We start from the raw sequence: 17643 nt of genomic DNA, 5'->3' as shown, positions 1-17643 counted from the left end.
CATGGTGGACATACATATGGGTAAAAAATAAGTAATCTACGGTAAATCAAAATTCATCAGACAAACCTGACTAAACTATTGTACAATAGGTGTTTGTGTAAGTATATTTAGTAAGTGTATATTGGTTGTAAAGCTGTCTGGTGTATGGAGAATAAGGTGAGATCAGATGTGATGTATATTAAAGAGAGTCAATGAAAGTCTTAGAATGAAAAGTCACATTTTGTGTTTATTAAACATAAACAAGTTTTAAATTCACTATTGAAAACCACACATACATGTCTCAACTAATGCTAAAAATCAACATGAACTTGAACTGCATTAATTCTCATTAAAAGTGTCTTGGGAAAAAATAAAGTAGTTAAATGGATGCAATGAAATAGGCATTTGTGAATGTCATATAACCTACACAACACTATGTAATAAACCTTTAACTTATATATGCATTATACTGTATATATCACACAATGTCTGGATGCAATATTCTATTCAGGACTATTCAACACTGAAACCTGTCCCTATCGTTATTCCAAATGCATCTGTGGAACTTTTCTGTTGACAGCAATGAAAATTAATCTTTGTCTTGAGGGAAGATTAAGAAGCATCCTGATTGGCTCTATGGATCTTGTCCAGCGGACTGAGCCTATTCAGAGCTTTTGCTGCGAGGCTTGGGGGTGGGCCTAGTGGGGGCTTCCACTGTGACAGCTAACCAATGAGCAGCATGAAGTAGGAAGATAAGAGGGTAGATAAAGATGAGAAAGGAATCATGTTCTGTACACACAAATAAAAGGAACACAGGGAAAGGGACACCCTCAAAGAGTACATGCATGGTTACGTGGGCAAAAGGAGAGAACTACTAAATGTGAATGTGAGCGAGAAATACATAAGGGTTAGCTTGGAGGAAGAATCTAAGGCAAAGATCTAAGGCAAAAAAAAAGGTTAGAGGGCAGGACTAAAGCTAATGAGAGAAAGTTTATGAAAGAAAGTGAAGGTTGGCAGCATGTCACCGCACTAACACCAATGATGGGGAGACAATGTGTACCCTGAGGAGGGAATGGTTGGTTACCTCTTATGTTATGAAGTGTAATGTTTTTTCTGCTGGTGTATCCTGAGGTAGTTCCTCTCTGAAACCCTCAGAGAAGGCAAATGGCCTTTGTCATGTGTGGACCTTCAGGTGCCTCTTCAGATGATGCTGGTGTGAGAACCTCTTCTCACACTGAGGGCAGCTATAGGGTTTCTCCCCTGTGTGGACCCTCTGGTGCCTCTTCAGGGTGCCAGCCTCTGCGAAGCGCATGTGACACTGGGTACAGCTGAAGGGTTTCTCCCCTGTGTGGACCCTCTGGTGGATCTTCACATAGTTCGCCTCAGCAAAGCACTTCCCACATGTGGGGCAGGCATACGGCTTGTCAGCGTCAGTCCTAATGTTCGGCTTCCCACGTTGTGACCCAATGACACCACAGTAGCTAGAAGCAGGAGCCACCACCCTTAGCTGGTTAGTCTTTGAGCTCCCTGCTTGACCTCTAGCCATTGTTTGGGTGTTGTTGGGTTTGTCTGGAGTGTTATAGGCTAGGTATCTCTTGTGGTGAACACCCATTCTGACCCTGTCTGTATTGGTGGGGTAACCATGAGGCAGCTGAGGAAGGCTAGACCCAGGTCCAGGCTTTCTATTAACCCATTCATCCGGAATTAGACGAGATCCTGAAGGAGAAGACAGACTTTCCGAAAGACTCCCATCAGGTGGGTCTCCCACCACTCTCTGTAAAGGCTGAAGCCCATGGTGACCTGCTCTGTTCATCATGGATACTGTGGTGTTTGCATCATAGGAACAGGAGGGTCTATCTCTATCAGCCCCAGGCCCTGCTTCATCCCTGCACTGAGACTGTGAAGAGAAGGGTCTGGGCTGCAGACTGGATCCCTGACTGGAGCCTCTGTCTCTCTGATGACCACCAGGACTGAGGTTGTTCAGTCCACCTGTCCACTGGTTGTGTTCTGTGTGGTGGTGGAGTCTTTGTTCCTCGTGGTTCAGTCCTGGTTCTGACTCGGGAAAGAAGAGTGACAGCTCCTGATCCAGGGTTCTGATCCGGGGCCGGGGTTTGTGACCAGCCGCTTCAGAGGTCCAGTCTCTCCCGCCAGCAACACCGGATATCAGCAGTTCCTCATGGACTGCAGACTGTAAACACAAATTGAACCGAAAAGCATATAGGTTTATATAATAAATAATTTGCTGTACACACAGAAACATGAATATTGATAACCACAGACAAGTGCATTTCCAACACTGTGATTCAAGTACCTAAGATGGAGCCATTGGAGTTTCTTAAATGTCCATACTGTATGTGTTGATTCAAGAATTAAGTATATTATTTTGGTTCGACTGAGACAAGTGAAACTCAGTCCCTGTAATGATACAAAAATAACCAAGTCAGTCAGCACAGAGTGAATTTTGTATTGAATTTCAATAAAATGGTCATATATTCACAAACCGTGAAGTACAGTACTTTTATTGCACAAAATGATACGTGACAAGAATAACTTCTCACTTTGGTAACACTACATTTTTCTGTAAATCTGGCACCCTCGTTTTGTTAAAATACATTTTTGAATAGTTTGGAAAAGGTTAAACATTACATTATTGTTAAAATCGATTAACAATGTTTAATTATTACGATGATTAAATGAATCCCGCAACAAATTAGCTCATTAGCAATCTTGGGGATACCACAGAAAAAGTTTATTTAACGAGTTACCGTTTTCCAAATTAACTCTGAAAGATAAAAATATCTCTCACGTTTCAGTCATCAATTAATTAATTGTTTACCTTCTATCAGTCTCATTCTGAATGTCGCAAACTCTTGGATATCTGCACGAACCCTAGCATAAATGATGAATCAGCTATATATAGATTGGCTTAATTATTTATTTACCAACAAACTAAATAATCATACAGAATTACATCAGCACACACACAGGATAGGATATACATTGGTTTGGACATGTTGCAATGGAAAGTCCCTAGTGGACTAAACCGATATGATGGCCTTGTGAAGATGCTGGAGGAAACAGATACAAAAGTATCTATATCCACAGTAAAACAAGTCCTATATCGACATAACCTGAAAGGCCGCTCAGCAAGGAAGAAGCCATTGCTCCAAAACCGCCATAAAAAAAGCCAGACTAGAGTTTGCAACTGCACATGGGGACAAAGATAGTACTTTTTGGAGAAATTTCCTCTGGTCTGATGAAACAAAAATATAACTGTTTGGCCATAATGACCATTGTTATGTTTGGAGGAAAAAGGGGAAGGCTTGCAAGCTGAAGAACACCATCCCAACCGTGACGAGCTGGGGTTGCAGCATCATGTTGTAGGGGTGCTTTGCTACAGGAGGGTCTGGTGCACTTCACAAACATTGAAGCAACATCTCAAGACATCAGTCAGGAAGTTAAAGCTTGGTCGCAAATGGGTCTTCCAAATGGACAATGACCCCAAGCATACTTCCAAAGTTGTGGCAAAATGGCTTAAGGACAACAGGCAAGGTATTGGAGTGGCCATCACAAAGCCCTGACCTCAATCCTATAGAAAATGTGTGGGCAGAACTGAAACAGTATGTGCGAGCAAGGAAGCCTACAAACCTGACTCAGTTACACCAGCTCTGTCAGGAGGAATGGGCCCAAATTCACCCAACTTATTGTGGGAAGCTTGTGGAAGGCTACCCGAAACGTTTGACCCAAGTTAAACAATTTAAAGGCAATGCTACCAAATAATAATTGAGTGTATGTAAACTTCTGACCCACTGGGAATGTGATGTAAGAAAGGAAAGCTGAAATAAATCACTCTCTCTACTATTACTCTGACATTAAACATTCTTAAAATAAAGTGGTTATCCTAACTGACCTAAGAGGGAAGTTTTACTAGGATTAAATGTCAGTAATTGTGAAAAACTGAGTTGAACTTGTTATGGCTGGGGGCAGTATTGAGTAGCTTGGATGAATAAGGTGCTCAGAGTAAACCGTCTGCTACTCAGGCCCAGTTGCTAATATATGAATATTATTAGTAGATTTGGATATAAAACACAGTTTCTAAAACTGTTTGAATGATGTCTGTGAGTATAACAGAACTCATATGGCAGGCAAAAACCAGAGAAAAAATTCAACCAGGAAGTGGGAAATCTGAGGTTTGTAGTTTTTCAACTCATTCCCTATCGAATGCACAGTGTCTATGGGGTCAAATTGCACTTCCTAAGGCTTCCACTAGAGGTCAACAGTCTTTAGTACCTTGTCTGATGCTTCTACTGTGAAGTGGGGGCGAATGAGAGGGGAATGAGTCAGAGGTCTGCCAGAGAGCCACGAGCTGGCCACGCGCGTTCACGTGAAAGTTAGCTTGAGTTCCATTGCATGTCTGAAGACAAAGGAATTCTCCGGTTGGAACATTATTGAAGATTTATGTTAAAAACATACTAAAGATTGATTCTATACTTCGTTTGACATGTTTCTATGGACTGTAACGGAACTTTTACTTTTCGTCTGCTCATAGTGATCGCGCGTCATGAATTTGGATTACTGGGCTAAACGAGCGAACAAAAAGGAGGTATTTGGACGTAAATGATAGACATTATCAAACAAAACAAACATTTATTGTGGAACTGCGATTCCTGGGAGTGCATTCTGATGAAGATCATCAAAGGTAAGTGAATATTTATATATTATATTGTATTTAATATATGTCATATTTAATTTATGAGCGCCGTACTCAGATTATTGCATGGTGTGCTTTTTCAGTAAAGCTTTTTTGAAATCTGACACAGCGATTGCATTAAGGAGAAGTGCATCTATAATTCCGTGCATAATAGTTGTATCTTTTATCAATGTTTATTATGAGTATTGCTGTATTGATGTGGCTCCCTGCAAAATCACTGGATGTTTGAACGTAACGCGGCAATGTATACTGAGATTTTTTGATATAAATATGAACTTTATCGAACAAAACATACATGTATTGTGTAACATGAAGTCCCTATGAGTGTCATCTGATGAAGATCATCAAAGGTTATTGATTCATTTATCTCTATTTCTGCTTTTTGTGACTCCTCTCTTTGGCTGGAAAAATGGCTGTTTTTTTCTGTGACTTGGCTCTGACCTAACATAATTGTTTGGTTTGCTTTCGTCGTGAAGCCTTTTTGAAATCGGACACTGTGGTGGGATTAACAAGAAGTGTATCTTTAAAATTGTGTAAAATACTTGTATGTTTGAGGAATTTTAATTATGGGATTTCTGTTGTTTTAAATTTGTCACCCTGCACTTTCACTGGCTGTTGTCATATTGATTCCGTTAGCGGGATCTCAGCCCAAAGAGGTTAAATGTATTTGACTAAGGTGTATGTAAACTTTCGACCAACTGTATATATTTACGCCTGTATGTATCGTCTCTGTTGAAATCGCCGGTCCGTCTGCTGGAGAGTCAGTCAACAGAAAGTCTCTGGTCGTGTTCCCCAGACCTAAATATCTTTCTTTGCTGTAGCTTGTCCTCTGTTATTCTGGATACGTCAGACGTACCAATGGACGTTTGATAAGGAAATGTTCTCCAGAATGGATCTTTCAGAGTACCATTCGGTCGTTCGATAGGGAAGTGTTCTCCTATGGTCAACGGTCGAGTTTACTAGACTATTTTACATATACAGCTGCACACTGTGAATGCGTAGTCTTGTAGCTTTCTTAACCAGCTCCATGCTCTCTGGTGTATAGAGCAGTAGCCATTTAAACACGTGGATTTCAGTCCCTGCGTTTTCTTGACCTAATGTAAATTTTGTCACAAGTGCTATTCAAGCACTCAGGGAAAAAGGGGTAGTCCCTCCTTTTTTGTAAAGTCTGTGCTCACGGGGGCATGGCCAATGACTTGGTTAAGACTTCATATTAAAAACAATTCTCTCATTTAGAAGGCTAACATCACATTACATCTTCTCACAAATAGTTGCATATTTAATCATATCCGTTCCCCCACATTTGGATGTGACCCTCACAACTGGGGAATATGTACATTCAGAGATGTTGTTCTACCGTCTTTCATGAGATCCCCAAACACAACTGATCTGACATAATTGTTCTTCGAGTACCCAATGACCACTCCAACCCCTTCGATATACGGAAATATTGTTTTATTCCCCACTTTTGGATGATGGAGTTTTGGTGGGAAGAATGTCTTTGTTTCACAGAGTAAATCCTCTCTCAATACTGCATGTCCAGTGAAGAGAGTTTCTGCAAGGAATTTATGACCATCAGAAAATGGCCAACTTCACCGCTCTTCCCCTCTGCAGGAGAGAGAGAGCGCTGTAGAGCGGAGCCACTAACCTGATCCTTCAGATCTGAACAGGAGAACCATGACATTACAAAGACCTTCAAAACTTTGTCAAGTAAACATTAATTAGTGCAATATCCTCAGCTCACTATAAAAAAACAGTATCATCCTAAAGGAACATATAAATGCATCATGCAACAATTCAAAAGATTTACTGAGTTACAGTTCATATAACAAAATCAGTCAATGTAAAGAAGAATTAGGCCATACTTTATGGATTTCACATGACTGGGAATACAGAAATGCATCTGTTGGTCACATATACAGTACCTTAAAAAAAAGTAGGGGCATGGATCAGAAAAGCAGTCAGTATCTGGTGTGATCAACATTTGCCTCATGCAGCGCGACACATTTCCTTTGCATAGAGTTGATCAAGCTGTTGATTGTGGCCTGTGGAAGGTTGTCCTACTCCTCTTCAATGGCTGTGCATAGTTGCTGGATATTGGCGGGAACTTGAACACAATGTTTCGCACATGTCCATCCAGAGCATCCCAAACATGCTCAATGGCTGACATTGCTGGTGAGTATGCAGGCCATGAAAGAATTGGGAAACATTCAGCTTCCAGGAATTGTGTACAGGTCCTTGTGACATTGGGCTGTGCATTATCATGCTTAAACATGCGGTGATGGTGGTGGATGAATGGCATGACAATGGGACTCAGGATCTCGTCACGATATATCTGCGTTTTTAGATTTCCATCAATAAAATGCAATTGTGTTTGTTTTCCGTAGCATATGCCTGTCCATACCATAACCCCACCATGGGGAACTCTGTTCACAATGTTGACATCAGCAAATTGCTCGCCCACACGACGCCATACACGTGGTCTGCGGTTGTGAGGCCGGTTGGACGTAATACCAAACCCCCTAAAACGACGCTGGAGGCGGTTTATGGTAGATAAATGAACATAAAATTATCTGGCAACAGCTCTGGTGGACATTCCTACAGTCAGCATGCCAATACAAGCATCTGTGGCATTGTGTTGTATGACAAAACTGCACATTTTAGAGTTGCCTTTTATTGTCCCCAGCACAAGGTGCAACTGTGTAATGATCATGTTTAATCAGCTTCTTGATATGCAACACCTTTCAGGTGGATGAATTATCTTGGCAAATGAGAAATGCTCACTAACAGGGATGTAAACAAATTTGTGTACAAAATTGGAGAGGAATAATATTTTTGTGTGTATTGAACATTTTGGGGATCTTTTTATTTCAGCTCATGAAACATGTTGCGTTTATATTTTTGTTCATTGTAGCATTTTTACAGACACCACACCAACCATTACATATCATCTACTCTGTCTCATCATACACATTCTTTCGTCAGTTCGCCTTATCCAGTTCCCTACTACATCCAAAACCAACAGAATTAAATACAAACAAGCTAACTAGTAATACATGTCACGCATACTCTATTCAAGGGCCGTTTTCTGCTGGTGTATCCGCAGTGTATACAGGCGAATGGCCTCTCTCCCACCTGGCTCTTCAGGTGCATCTTCAGCTGCTGCTGGTGGGAGATACATCATTCCTCACTGAGGTCCCTGAATTCCTATTGGACATTGTAGTCATGTCATAGAGGATAATATTCACATTTTTGGTGACTTCAATATTCACACAGACCCACTTTAAAAGGCTTTCGGAGCCATCATCGAATCAATGGGGTTTGTCCAATATGTCTCTAGATTTAGTTTTGTCCTGAGGAATAAATATTGTGGATCTAAATGTTTTTCCTCATAATCTGTACTAATCGCACCACCGTTTTATTACATTTGCAATCGCAACATATAATCTGCTCCGACCCCAACCAATGATTATCAAAAGCCGCGCTATAAATTCTTGGACAACCCAAAGATTCCTAGATGCCCTTCCAGACCCCTTCCACCTACCCAAGGACGTCAGAGTACAAAAATCAGTTAACCACCTAACCGAGGATCTAAATGTAAACTTGTGTAATACCCTAGATGCAGTCACACCTCTATAAACAAAAAACATTTGTCACAAGAAATTAGCTCCCTGGTATACAGAAAAGTCAGAGCCCTGAAGCAAACTTCCAGAAAATTGGAACCTAAATGTGGCTCCACTAAACTGGAAGTCTTCAGACTAGCTTAGATAGACAGTACAGTGGAGTATCGAAGAGCCCTCACTGCTGCTCGATCAGCCTACTTTTCCAACCTATTTTTTATTTATTTAACTAGGCAAGTCAGTTAAGAACAAATTCTTATTTACAATGACAGCCTACCCCAGCCAAACCCTAATCCGGACGATGCTGGCCCAATTGTGCACTGCCCTATGGGACTCCAATCACAGCCGGTTATGATACAGCCTGGAATCGAACCAGGGTCTGTAATGAGGACTCTAGCACAGATGCAGTGCCTTAGAACGCTGCACCACTCGGAAGCCCCATCTAATTGAGAAGAATAAAAACAATCCAACATTTATTTTTCATACTGTCTCAAAGCTAACTAAAAAACATCATTCCCGAGAGAGGATGGCCTTCACTTCAGCAGTGATGAATTCATTAACTTCTTCAACAAAAAGATCATTAGAATGCAAATTGAATCTCCACATTTCTCTGAACCTCAGTTGTCCTGAGTCTGCATAGAACTGCCAGGACCTATGATCAACGGAGACAAAAGTTTCTTTTATCCTGTATCTCCTGACACATTCACGAAAATATGAATGGCCTCACGGCAGATAATAAACTATCTGCCGTGAGACTATGTTGAACATAATAAACGTCTCCCTATCCTCCGGATGTTCACCAAACTCACTAAAAGTGGCAGTAATAAAGCCCGTCCTGAAAAAGTCAAAGTGACCCCCCCACACACACACACCATTTTTTTTTTTTAATACAAATCGGACTATATCGAAAATCCCCCCAAAAAAAGCTGTTATACAGCAACTCACTGCCTTCCTGAAGACAAATAATGTATACGAAACGCTCAAGTCTTATTTTAGACCCCATCATAGTACTGCACTTGTGAAGGTGGAAAATGACCTTTTAATGGCATCAGACCAAGGCTCTGTATCTGTCCTCGTGCTCCAAGACCACAGTGCCGCTTTTGACACCATCGATCACCACATTCTTTTGGAGAGATTGGAAACCTAATTGTTCTTGCTTGGTTTAGATCTTATCTGTCAGAAAGATATCAGTTTGTCTCTGTGGATGGTTTGTCCTCTGACAAATCAATTGTAAGTTTTGGTGTTCCTCAAGGTTTTGTTTCAGGACCACTATTGTTTTCACTATATATTCTATGTCTTGGTGATGTCATTCGGAAAAACACGATATCAACTTTCACCGCTATGCGGACAAGACACAGCTGTCCATTTCGATTAAACATGCTGTAGCCCCAAAATGTCCTACCCTGGAAGCCTGTGTTTGAGACATAAGGAAGTGGATGGCGGCAAATGTTTTACTTTTAAACTCTGACAAAGTTCTAGGTCCTAAGAAACAAAGAGATCTGCTGTTTGATCTGACAATTAATCTGGATGGTTGTACAGCCGTCTCAAATAAAACTGAAGGTTCTAGGCGTTACTCTGGACTCTGATCTCTTGACAAACATATCAAAATATTTCAAGGACAACTTTTTTTCCATCTTCGTGACATTGCAAAAATCAGAAACCTTTTGTCCAAAAATTATGCAGATAGGTAATACATGTTTTGTCACTTCTCGATTAGACTACTGCAATGCCCTAATCTCCGGCTAACAGGATAAAGGACTAAATAAACTTCAGTTAAATGCAGCTGCTAGTATCTTGACAAAAACCAAACAATTTGATCATATTACTCCAGTGCTAGCCTCTACTGTTAAGGCTAGGGCTGATTTCAAGTTTTTACTGCTAACCTACAAAGCATTATATGGACTTGCTCCTACAACTCTCGCTGATTTGGTCCTGCCGTAAATACCTACACGTTTGCTACAGTCACAAGACGCAGACCTCCTTATTGTCCCTATCATTTCCCAGGAAACAGCTGGAGGCAGGGCTTTCTATAGAGCTAAAATTGTATTGAATGGTCTGCTTATCCCTGAGAGAGACGCAGATTCTGTCTCGACCTTTAAGTCTTTACTCAAGACTCATCTCTTCTGTAGGTCCTATGATTGAGTGTAGTCTGGCCCAGGGGAGGGAAGGTGAACGGCAAGGCACTGGAGTGACGAACTCACTGGGATTCTCTGCCGCTGACCCTATTACAAGGGCTGAGTCACTGGCTTACTAGTGCTCTTCCATGCCATCCCTGGGGGGGGTGCGTCTCTTGAGTGGGTTGAGTCACTGACGTGATCTTTCTGTCAGGCTTTGCGCACCCTCTGCAGTGGAAGAGATCTTTGTGGGCTATACTCAGCCTTTGTGTCAGGGTAGTGAGTTGGTGTTCTGTTGATATCCCTCTAGTGGTGTGGGGGTTGTCCTTTGGCAAAGTGGGTGGGGTTTTATCCCTGTCCCCCCCGTCTCATCCTCCAGTATATATGCTGCAATAGTCTGTGCAGGGAGGCTAGGGTCAGTGTCTGGTGAAATGATCCTGTCTTATCTCGTCCTGTGTGAACTTAAAGTATGCTCCCTCTAATTCTCCCTAATTCTCCCATGCCTCAGGACAACCTTGCCTGATGACTCTTGGCTGTCCCCTTTCCCAGCACCCGGTCGTGCTGCAGCTCCAGTTTCTGCTGTTTTGCATGTGGCTATGGAGCCCTGACCTGTTCACCGGACGTGCTGTTTTTGACCCTCTCTCTCACTATCCCCCGCACCTGCTGTCTCGACCTCTGAATGCTCGGCTATGAAAAGCCAACTGACATTATATCCTGACATGCTTCTACACCTGCATTGCTTGCTGTTTGGGGTTTTAGGCTGGGTTTCTGTACAGCACTTTGAGATATCAGCTGATGTACGAGGGCTATATAAATAAATTTGATTTGATTTGGACCCTCTAGTGCCTCTACAGACTGGATGAGTGTTTCTCCTCCATATACATCCACTGTTGGATCTCCACCCGATTGGGGAAACTGAAGGCTTTCCCACAGAACGAACACTGGAAGCGCTTCTCTTTGGCGCTGCCACCTTTACTGATTCCATCTCTACTGCTGTCATTTGTCAATGGGCTTGTGTAGCCATTTAGTGTTGAGGTACTGGCATTGTCTGAGGTCAGGTTTAACATACGAAGACTGTGAGGAAGATGAAGGCCAGGTAGTGCCTGTGTTGTGGCAGGGTCCATGTTCCAGTTGATAGATCCTATAGAAGGCAGGCTGAAGGCAGCACCTGTTGGAGGGTTAACCTGAGGCACCATCAGTCTCTCTGAATCACAACTATAGGAGCAGGACGGAGCATCGCTAGCGGAGTCTGTGTCTGTTCTCTCCCGCCGCATACAGACACCTCCCTGTCCCCGTAGACCAATTCTACGCCTCGCCCTGGTCTCAGCCAGTCTGCTGTCATAGAAACTAGGTTAAGATGTTGTTTTGTGTTCCATTGTCTGTTTCTGGTAGTGGTTAACAGTTTTATTCCCCAGCCCAGATTTGAAAATGCAGTCCCAACCACTGACCTCCACCATGTTGCCTCTAGTCCTGGCCTGCTCAGTGATGTTGTCCCCTGGGCCCTTGGCTGCACCCGTCGGGGTTTGGGAATCCAAGATGGCCCCCCAGTCTCTGTTAGCCTCTAGCCAACCAACTGTAGGAAGAGGTTTGAAAAAAGATGGCAGAGAATTCTACATATGGAGTTTCTTTTGTCAATTACCTGGTCAAGTTCATACATTATAATGTGTGGTTTTCTATGTAAACATAAGTTATATTGATTTCATGAATGAAGAAATAACAACAGCCATGTGCATCACTATTCCCATTGAAGATCTATTACTGTATGTAGGCTATATGTATTTCTCCCTTACCTTGCTCCCCCATCTTTACTCCACTTAGCAGATACATGCTCTCTGGTCCATCTTCTATTGTCTCCTCTTTGACCAGCAGCAGATCAGGCTTCCAATCCTCCATGTCTACTGACTGTAAGAGATACAGAGTGAGAGGATGTTGGATCAAGAAATCTGATATGAGCACCCTGCTATGGAGCATCATCTGATTGGGTGATTGCTATGGGATTGCTATGAGTAGTATGCAAACTTGTTAGTTGATTTGATAACTTGACACTCTTTAATAGTTTTATAATTCAAAGGCATGGTCAAGACCTGGGCCCATATCCACAAAGAGTCTCAGAGTAGGAGTGTTGATCTTTAAATATGTTATTCAGTATGATCTGAAAGGCTAAACTGATCCTAGATCAGCACTCCTACTCTCAGAGGCTTTGTGAATACGAGCACTGACCTAATACTATTCAGACAGTAGTTCACAGTGGGCTCACCTCAGTGAGACTGTGTGTGGTCCTGTGCTGCTCAGCTGGTTCCTCTGTGGGTTCAGGAGGAGGTGTAGTCTGGTTGTCCTCCATGACCATGGTACCCTCAGGGTTCCCCAGACCCTCCTCACACCCCTCCACCTTTATCAGCAGCACCTCTGTACCCTCCTCCTGGATGAGAGGTGATACAGATTACACAGACATACACTCCCTCAGGTATGTACACACAGATAATAAACACACATTCAACATGGAGTGTTTACCCATCCCCACTAAGTTTGAGTACTGTAGTTACAGAATGACTTCATTGTTGTTAAACCCATCATGGTGGATATAAATATGATGTTGTGGGTAAAAACAATTCAGCAATGATAAGTCAAGTAATCATCAGACAAACCTGACTAAAAACTCTGACACACCCAGTAGGTGTTTGTTAGTGTGTGGGTATTTGTAGGTAGATTTGTTGAGTATTCACTGAGTGTACAAACCATTAGGAACATCTCCAGAATACAATTCATTGGGGCATGGACTCTACAAGGTGTCGGAAGCGTTCCACAGGGATGCTGGCCCATGTTGACTGCAATGATTCCCACAGTTGTGTCAAGTTGGCTGGATGTCCTTTGGGTGGTGGACCATTCTTGATATACGCGGGAAACTATTGAGCGTGAAAAACACAGCAGTGTTGCAGTTCTTGACACACTCAAATCGGGTGCACCTGGCAACTACTACCATACCCGTTCAAAGGCACTTAAACATTTTGTCTTGCCCATCCCTAATACACAATCCATGTCTCAATGCTTAAAAATCATTCTTTAACCTGTCTTTTCCCCTACATTTACACTGATTGAAGTGGATTTAATAGTTGACATCAATAAGAGATCATAGCTTTCACCTGGTCAGTCTATGTCATGGAAATAGCAGGTGTTTCTAATGTTTATTGCACTAAGTGTATATTGGTGAAAAATCACTGTTGTGTATATACAAAATAGGGTGAGATCAGATGTGACGTATGCTAAAGAGAGTCTCAATCAAATTGTGTTTATTGATCAACAAGTTTTAAATACACCATATGAAAACCACACATACATGTCTCAACAAATAACCCGCCTGAAGTTAATCAACTGCATTCATTTTCTCATTAAAAGTGTCTTTGGAAAATCTGCGAACATCAGACACACAGCACAAACACAATATGAAAAAGACTGTTCGGCTTTATACCAAACATCATGAACACATGCTCTTTCCATGACATGAACTGGCCAAGTGTATGCAGGTGAACGCTATGATCCCTGATTGATGTCACTTGTTATATCCACTTCAATCAGGGTAGATGAAGGTGAGGAGACAGGTTATAGAAGGATTTACTTTACTTGACAACCAGCGTCAACACGTTATGACAGTCATAACCTGTAATAATATGGTCATAACACATATTTAAACCTGTTTTGAAATGTATTGCGTTATTTTATGGCTGGTTATGACACCTACATAAGAGTGCCCTGCTAGAGCTGCAGGGTCAACTGTAAGTGCTGTTATTGTGAAGTAGAAACATTTAGAAGAAACAACGGCTCAGCCGCGAGTTGCAACACTCACTACCCAGTTCCAAACTGCCTCTGGAAGCAACGTCAACACAAGAACTGTTTGACGGGAAATTAGTTTCCATGGCCGAGTAGCCGCAAACAAGTCTAAGATCACCACGTGCAATGCCAAGCGTCGGCTGGAGTGGTATAAAGCCATTGGACTCTGGAGCAGTGGTAACACGTCTCTAGAGGGATGAATCACGCTTCACCATCTGGCAGTCCGACGGACGAATCTGGGTTTGGCGGATGCCAGGTGAATGCTACCTGCCCGAATGCATAGTGCCAGCTGTAAAGTTTGGTGGAGGAGGAATAATGGTCTGGGGCTGTTGTTCATGGTTCGGGCTCGGCCCCTTAGTTTCAGTGAAGGGATACCTTAAAGCTACAGCATACAATGACATTCTAGACAATTTGTGGCAACAGTTTGGGGAAGGCCCTTTCCTGTTTCAGCATGACAATGACCCCGTGCACAAAGTGAGGTCTATACAGAAATGTACCCGTTCCAGTCCCCTCTAGACAGATCAGCCTGTCTCTCTAAACCCAAGGGACCATCTCTGTAGGGTAATAACAAAACAGATCATCCCCGCCAGTGTCTAACGCATCACCATCTCCACAGGAATAAACCATACTCTGGCTCTGGTGAAATAAAGGTAAGTACACCAAGCCAGGCTCAAGAGGACAGACCGGTGGCCCCAGTCTCTCTGGGTCTGATCTGTATTCAGACAGTGTGTGTAAGAGCCTGTGTGTTACAATCTTGGTGTCTGTCTCTGACTTGAGGACGACATTCGACTGACCTCTGTGATGCTGCGTCGGTTCCTGGACTGGAGCACAGCAGCGGTGGAAAGGTCCTCTGTGGCTACATGGGGTGCCACTCCAGACGCTGCACCAGCCTGGGTGTCTCTGCTGTGCCGTGGGTCCTCCTCTCCACCAGACCTCTCTAGCTTGACCCCAGGGCCTTCAGCCTCTGCAGACTGACACAAGAGGGGAGGTTATTAGTGGTACATACGTTGAATTGGATATCAATGTCATTGGGAAGTCTCACAAGCTCCCCTATGGCAGATAAATGAGGATGTACATGTAAGCAAGTGAATAGCTCAGGGGAGCCTTTCTGAAATAAAAAGGCCACATTTGATTTACAAAGTAAATGTAATTTTTAATTCAACACTATTACACTAACCTCCATCATGATAACATGCTGGGTTGAGGTTCCACTCTCCTCATCAACAGTGATTGGTTGGTCATCTCTCCATGTATTGTGTCCCGCTGGCTTCACAAGGCTCCTGTGGCCTCCAGTGAGATGTCCTTCACCTGAGAGAGTGATTGGGGGAAAAGAGATGGTTAGGTTAGGTACTGTCAATGCTGAATGCTATATTGTACACTATTGACCGTTTTGGCACTGTCTAGAATTGGCAAGGATGTAAGTTAACATTTTTCATAACTTCCTGAAATACTATTTATTGATTGATGTATTATGTTCCATGCATCACATTGTTTTCACAGAGTAAATAATAGGAAATTCAGTAAATCAAGAATCTGGGTAGAATGTGATATTGTGTCTGTTTGCAAGATAGCTAAGTAATCAGGGGAATTATTGCATACAATCCAAAAACTGACCAAGACCCAATGTGGAAAACACATCTAAAGCCACACATGCGCAGAGGGGAAACGGGGCCCGCAGTCTCCTGCAACATTTACCTCTTGCCATTACTCTGTACCGGTCGAGGATCTTGACACTACTTGGACGACTGCCGAGGACGCGCTCTCGCATTGTCCTCTCAGCGCGCTCCCGTGCCACCTTCAGTTCCAGTAGTTTCCTCCGCAATACCCTGTTTTCTTTCTGGCTTTGAGTTATTTCCAAACGAAACACTGCATAGTCGTCATCTACGAGTTTACAGATATCTGCCACGGCTGCATTCGCTAGCACCTCCATAATGGAGGCTATTTGAGTGTGAAAAACCATACAGTTAGCCATTGTTGGCTAACATAAGCAGTTAACATTTAACTAGCGTCACCTAAATAACATCAACCAAGTCCTGTTTCCAACGCGAATTAAAGATTACCTAGGGTATGCGATGCTGTGATGTTACATTGATCATATTTTGAGTTCCAGGGTGTTGGTTAATAAATGTCAAAATATGAACAACATGAAGGCTTTTCAGTTCTGTTTTCTTTTTTTTCTTTGTTTTATTGGCGAATCGCAACCAACTGCCAGGTGCATACACCACCACCTACTGCACTGGAGTGTGAGGCCCGTTAAGATAATATAGTGGTACAGATAGGTCGTAACTAACCCTGAATTTATAATAAAATAATTCCCTACAAACCTTCTTATAGAAGGTAGATGCAGTTTTTTCAATCATTGAATTGGAATCTCAGTTTACTTCCTGAAATTCAAATTGAGCCCAACCCAGGTGTACATTATACAATCACTTAGTGACAGAGAGCCTCAAACATCACATTTATTTGTAAATATCCAGGGCAAATTAATTCTTGTTTCAGTCATGGCTTTGGTCATGTTCGTGTGGGTCAAACAAAAACACCCTAATGATTGGTTGAACCAGAACAGCTGAGAAGTTTAGCCACGCGCTACTAATTTTTTCTGCATGGACTGCAGACCGCAAACAAATATTGTACAGAAAAGCATAAAGGTTTAGATAAGAACCTCTTTGCTGTACACACAGAGACATGACATGTTTTTATAAAATGTTAACCACAGTTAAGCCATCTCTAACACTGTGATTCAAGTACCTAATAATATGGAGCCACTGGAGATTATTATTATTATATAAAATCCCTATGTGTTTTGGTTCGACTGAGATAAGGAAAACTCAGACACAAAAATAACCAAGTCAGTCAGCACAGAGTCAATTTTGTATTGAATTTCCATAAAATGGTCATACACACAATTTGAAGTACAGTACTTTTATTGCACAACATACATGTGTCATGTAGAATAACTTCTCACTATGGTAACACTTTTTTCTGTAAATGTACAGTGCATTCGAAAAAGTATTCAGACCCCTTCACTTTTTCCACATTTTGTTACGTTACAGCCTTATTTTAAAATGCATGAAAAATATTTTAAAAATCGTCAATCTACATGCAATATCCCATAATGACAAGCAAAAACAGATTTTTTGAAATTCTTGCCAAAAAAACCCCTGAAATTTCTTATTTACATAAGCATTCAGACCTTTTGCTATGAGACTCGAAATTGAGCTCAGGTGCATTCTGTTTCCATTGATCATCCTTGAGACATTTCTGCAACTTGACTGGAGTCCACCTGTGGTAAATTCAATTGATTATACATTATTTGGAAAGGCAAACACCTGTCTATATAAGCAAAAACCATACCTTGAGGTTGAAGGAATTGTCCGTAGAGCTCCGAGACAGG

At 42.1% G+C, this 17643-nt stretch overlaps 2 protein-coding genes across 5 annotated transcripts in view; both read right to left on the bottom strand.

Moving 5' to 3' along the window:
- The window catches only part of LOC112231617 (zinc finger and BTB domain-containing protein 18), a 31353-nt gene extending 14888 nt beyond the window's left edge, over positions 1-16465 (bottom strand). Inside the window, exons 1-7 of one of the 2 annotated variants that reach the window (XM_042311864.1) lie at positions 15945-16463; positions 15427-15557; positions 15044-15220; positions 12682-12843; positions 12215-12326; positions 11873-11997; positions 207-2167 (exon numbers count right to left, since the gene is read on the bottom strand). In XM_042311864.1, coding sequence (XP_042167798.1) covers positions 1154-2167; positions 11873-11997; positions 12215-12326; positions 12682-12843; positions 15044-15220; positions 15427-15557; positions 15945-16221 — 1998 coding nt within the window. In that variant the 5' untranslated portion in view covers positions 16222-16463 and the 3' untranslated portion in view covers positions 207-1153. Of the gene's footprint in view, positions 1-206; positions 2168-11872; positions 11998-12214; positions 12327-12681; positions 12844-15043; positions 15221-15426; positions 15558-15944 lie in introns of those variants that run through there. The other variant, XM_042311865.1, reaches the window with a different exon arrangement.
- Positions 1-17643, bottom strand: part of LOC112231940 (zinc finger protein 583) — a 969163-nt gene that overhangs the window by 266013 nt on the left and 685507 nt on the right. The gene's annotated exons all lie outside the window — the stretch shown is intronic.

The sequence above is a fragment of the Oncorhynchus tshawytscha genome, linkage group LG34 (assembly GCF_018296145.1).
Source record: "Oncorhynchus tshawytscha isolate Ot180627B linkage group LG34, Otsh_v2.0, whole genome shotgun sequence".
NCBI classification, from domain to species: domain Eukaryota; kingdom Metazoa; phylum Chordata; class Actinopteri; order Salmoniformes; family Salmonidae; genus Oncorhynchus; species Oncorhynchus tshawytscha.
Note: the sequence above shows the minus strand (reverse complement) of the source record. Positions and strands in the feature narration are given on the sequence as shown.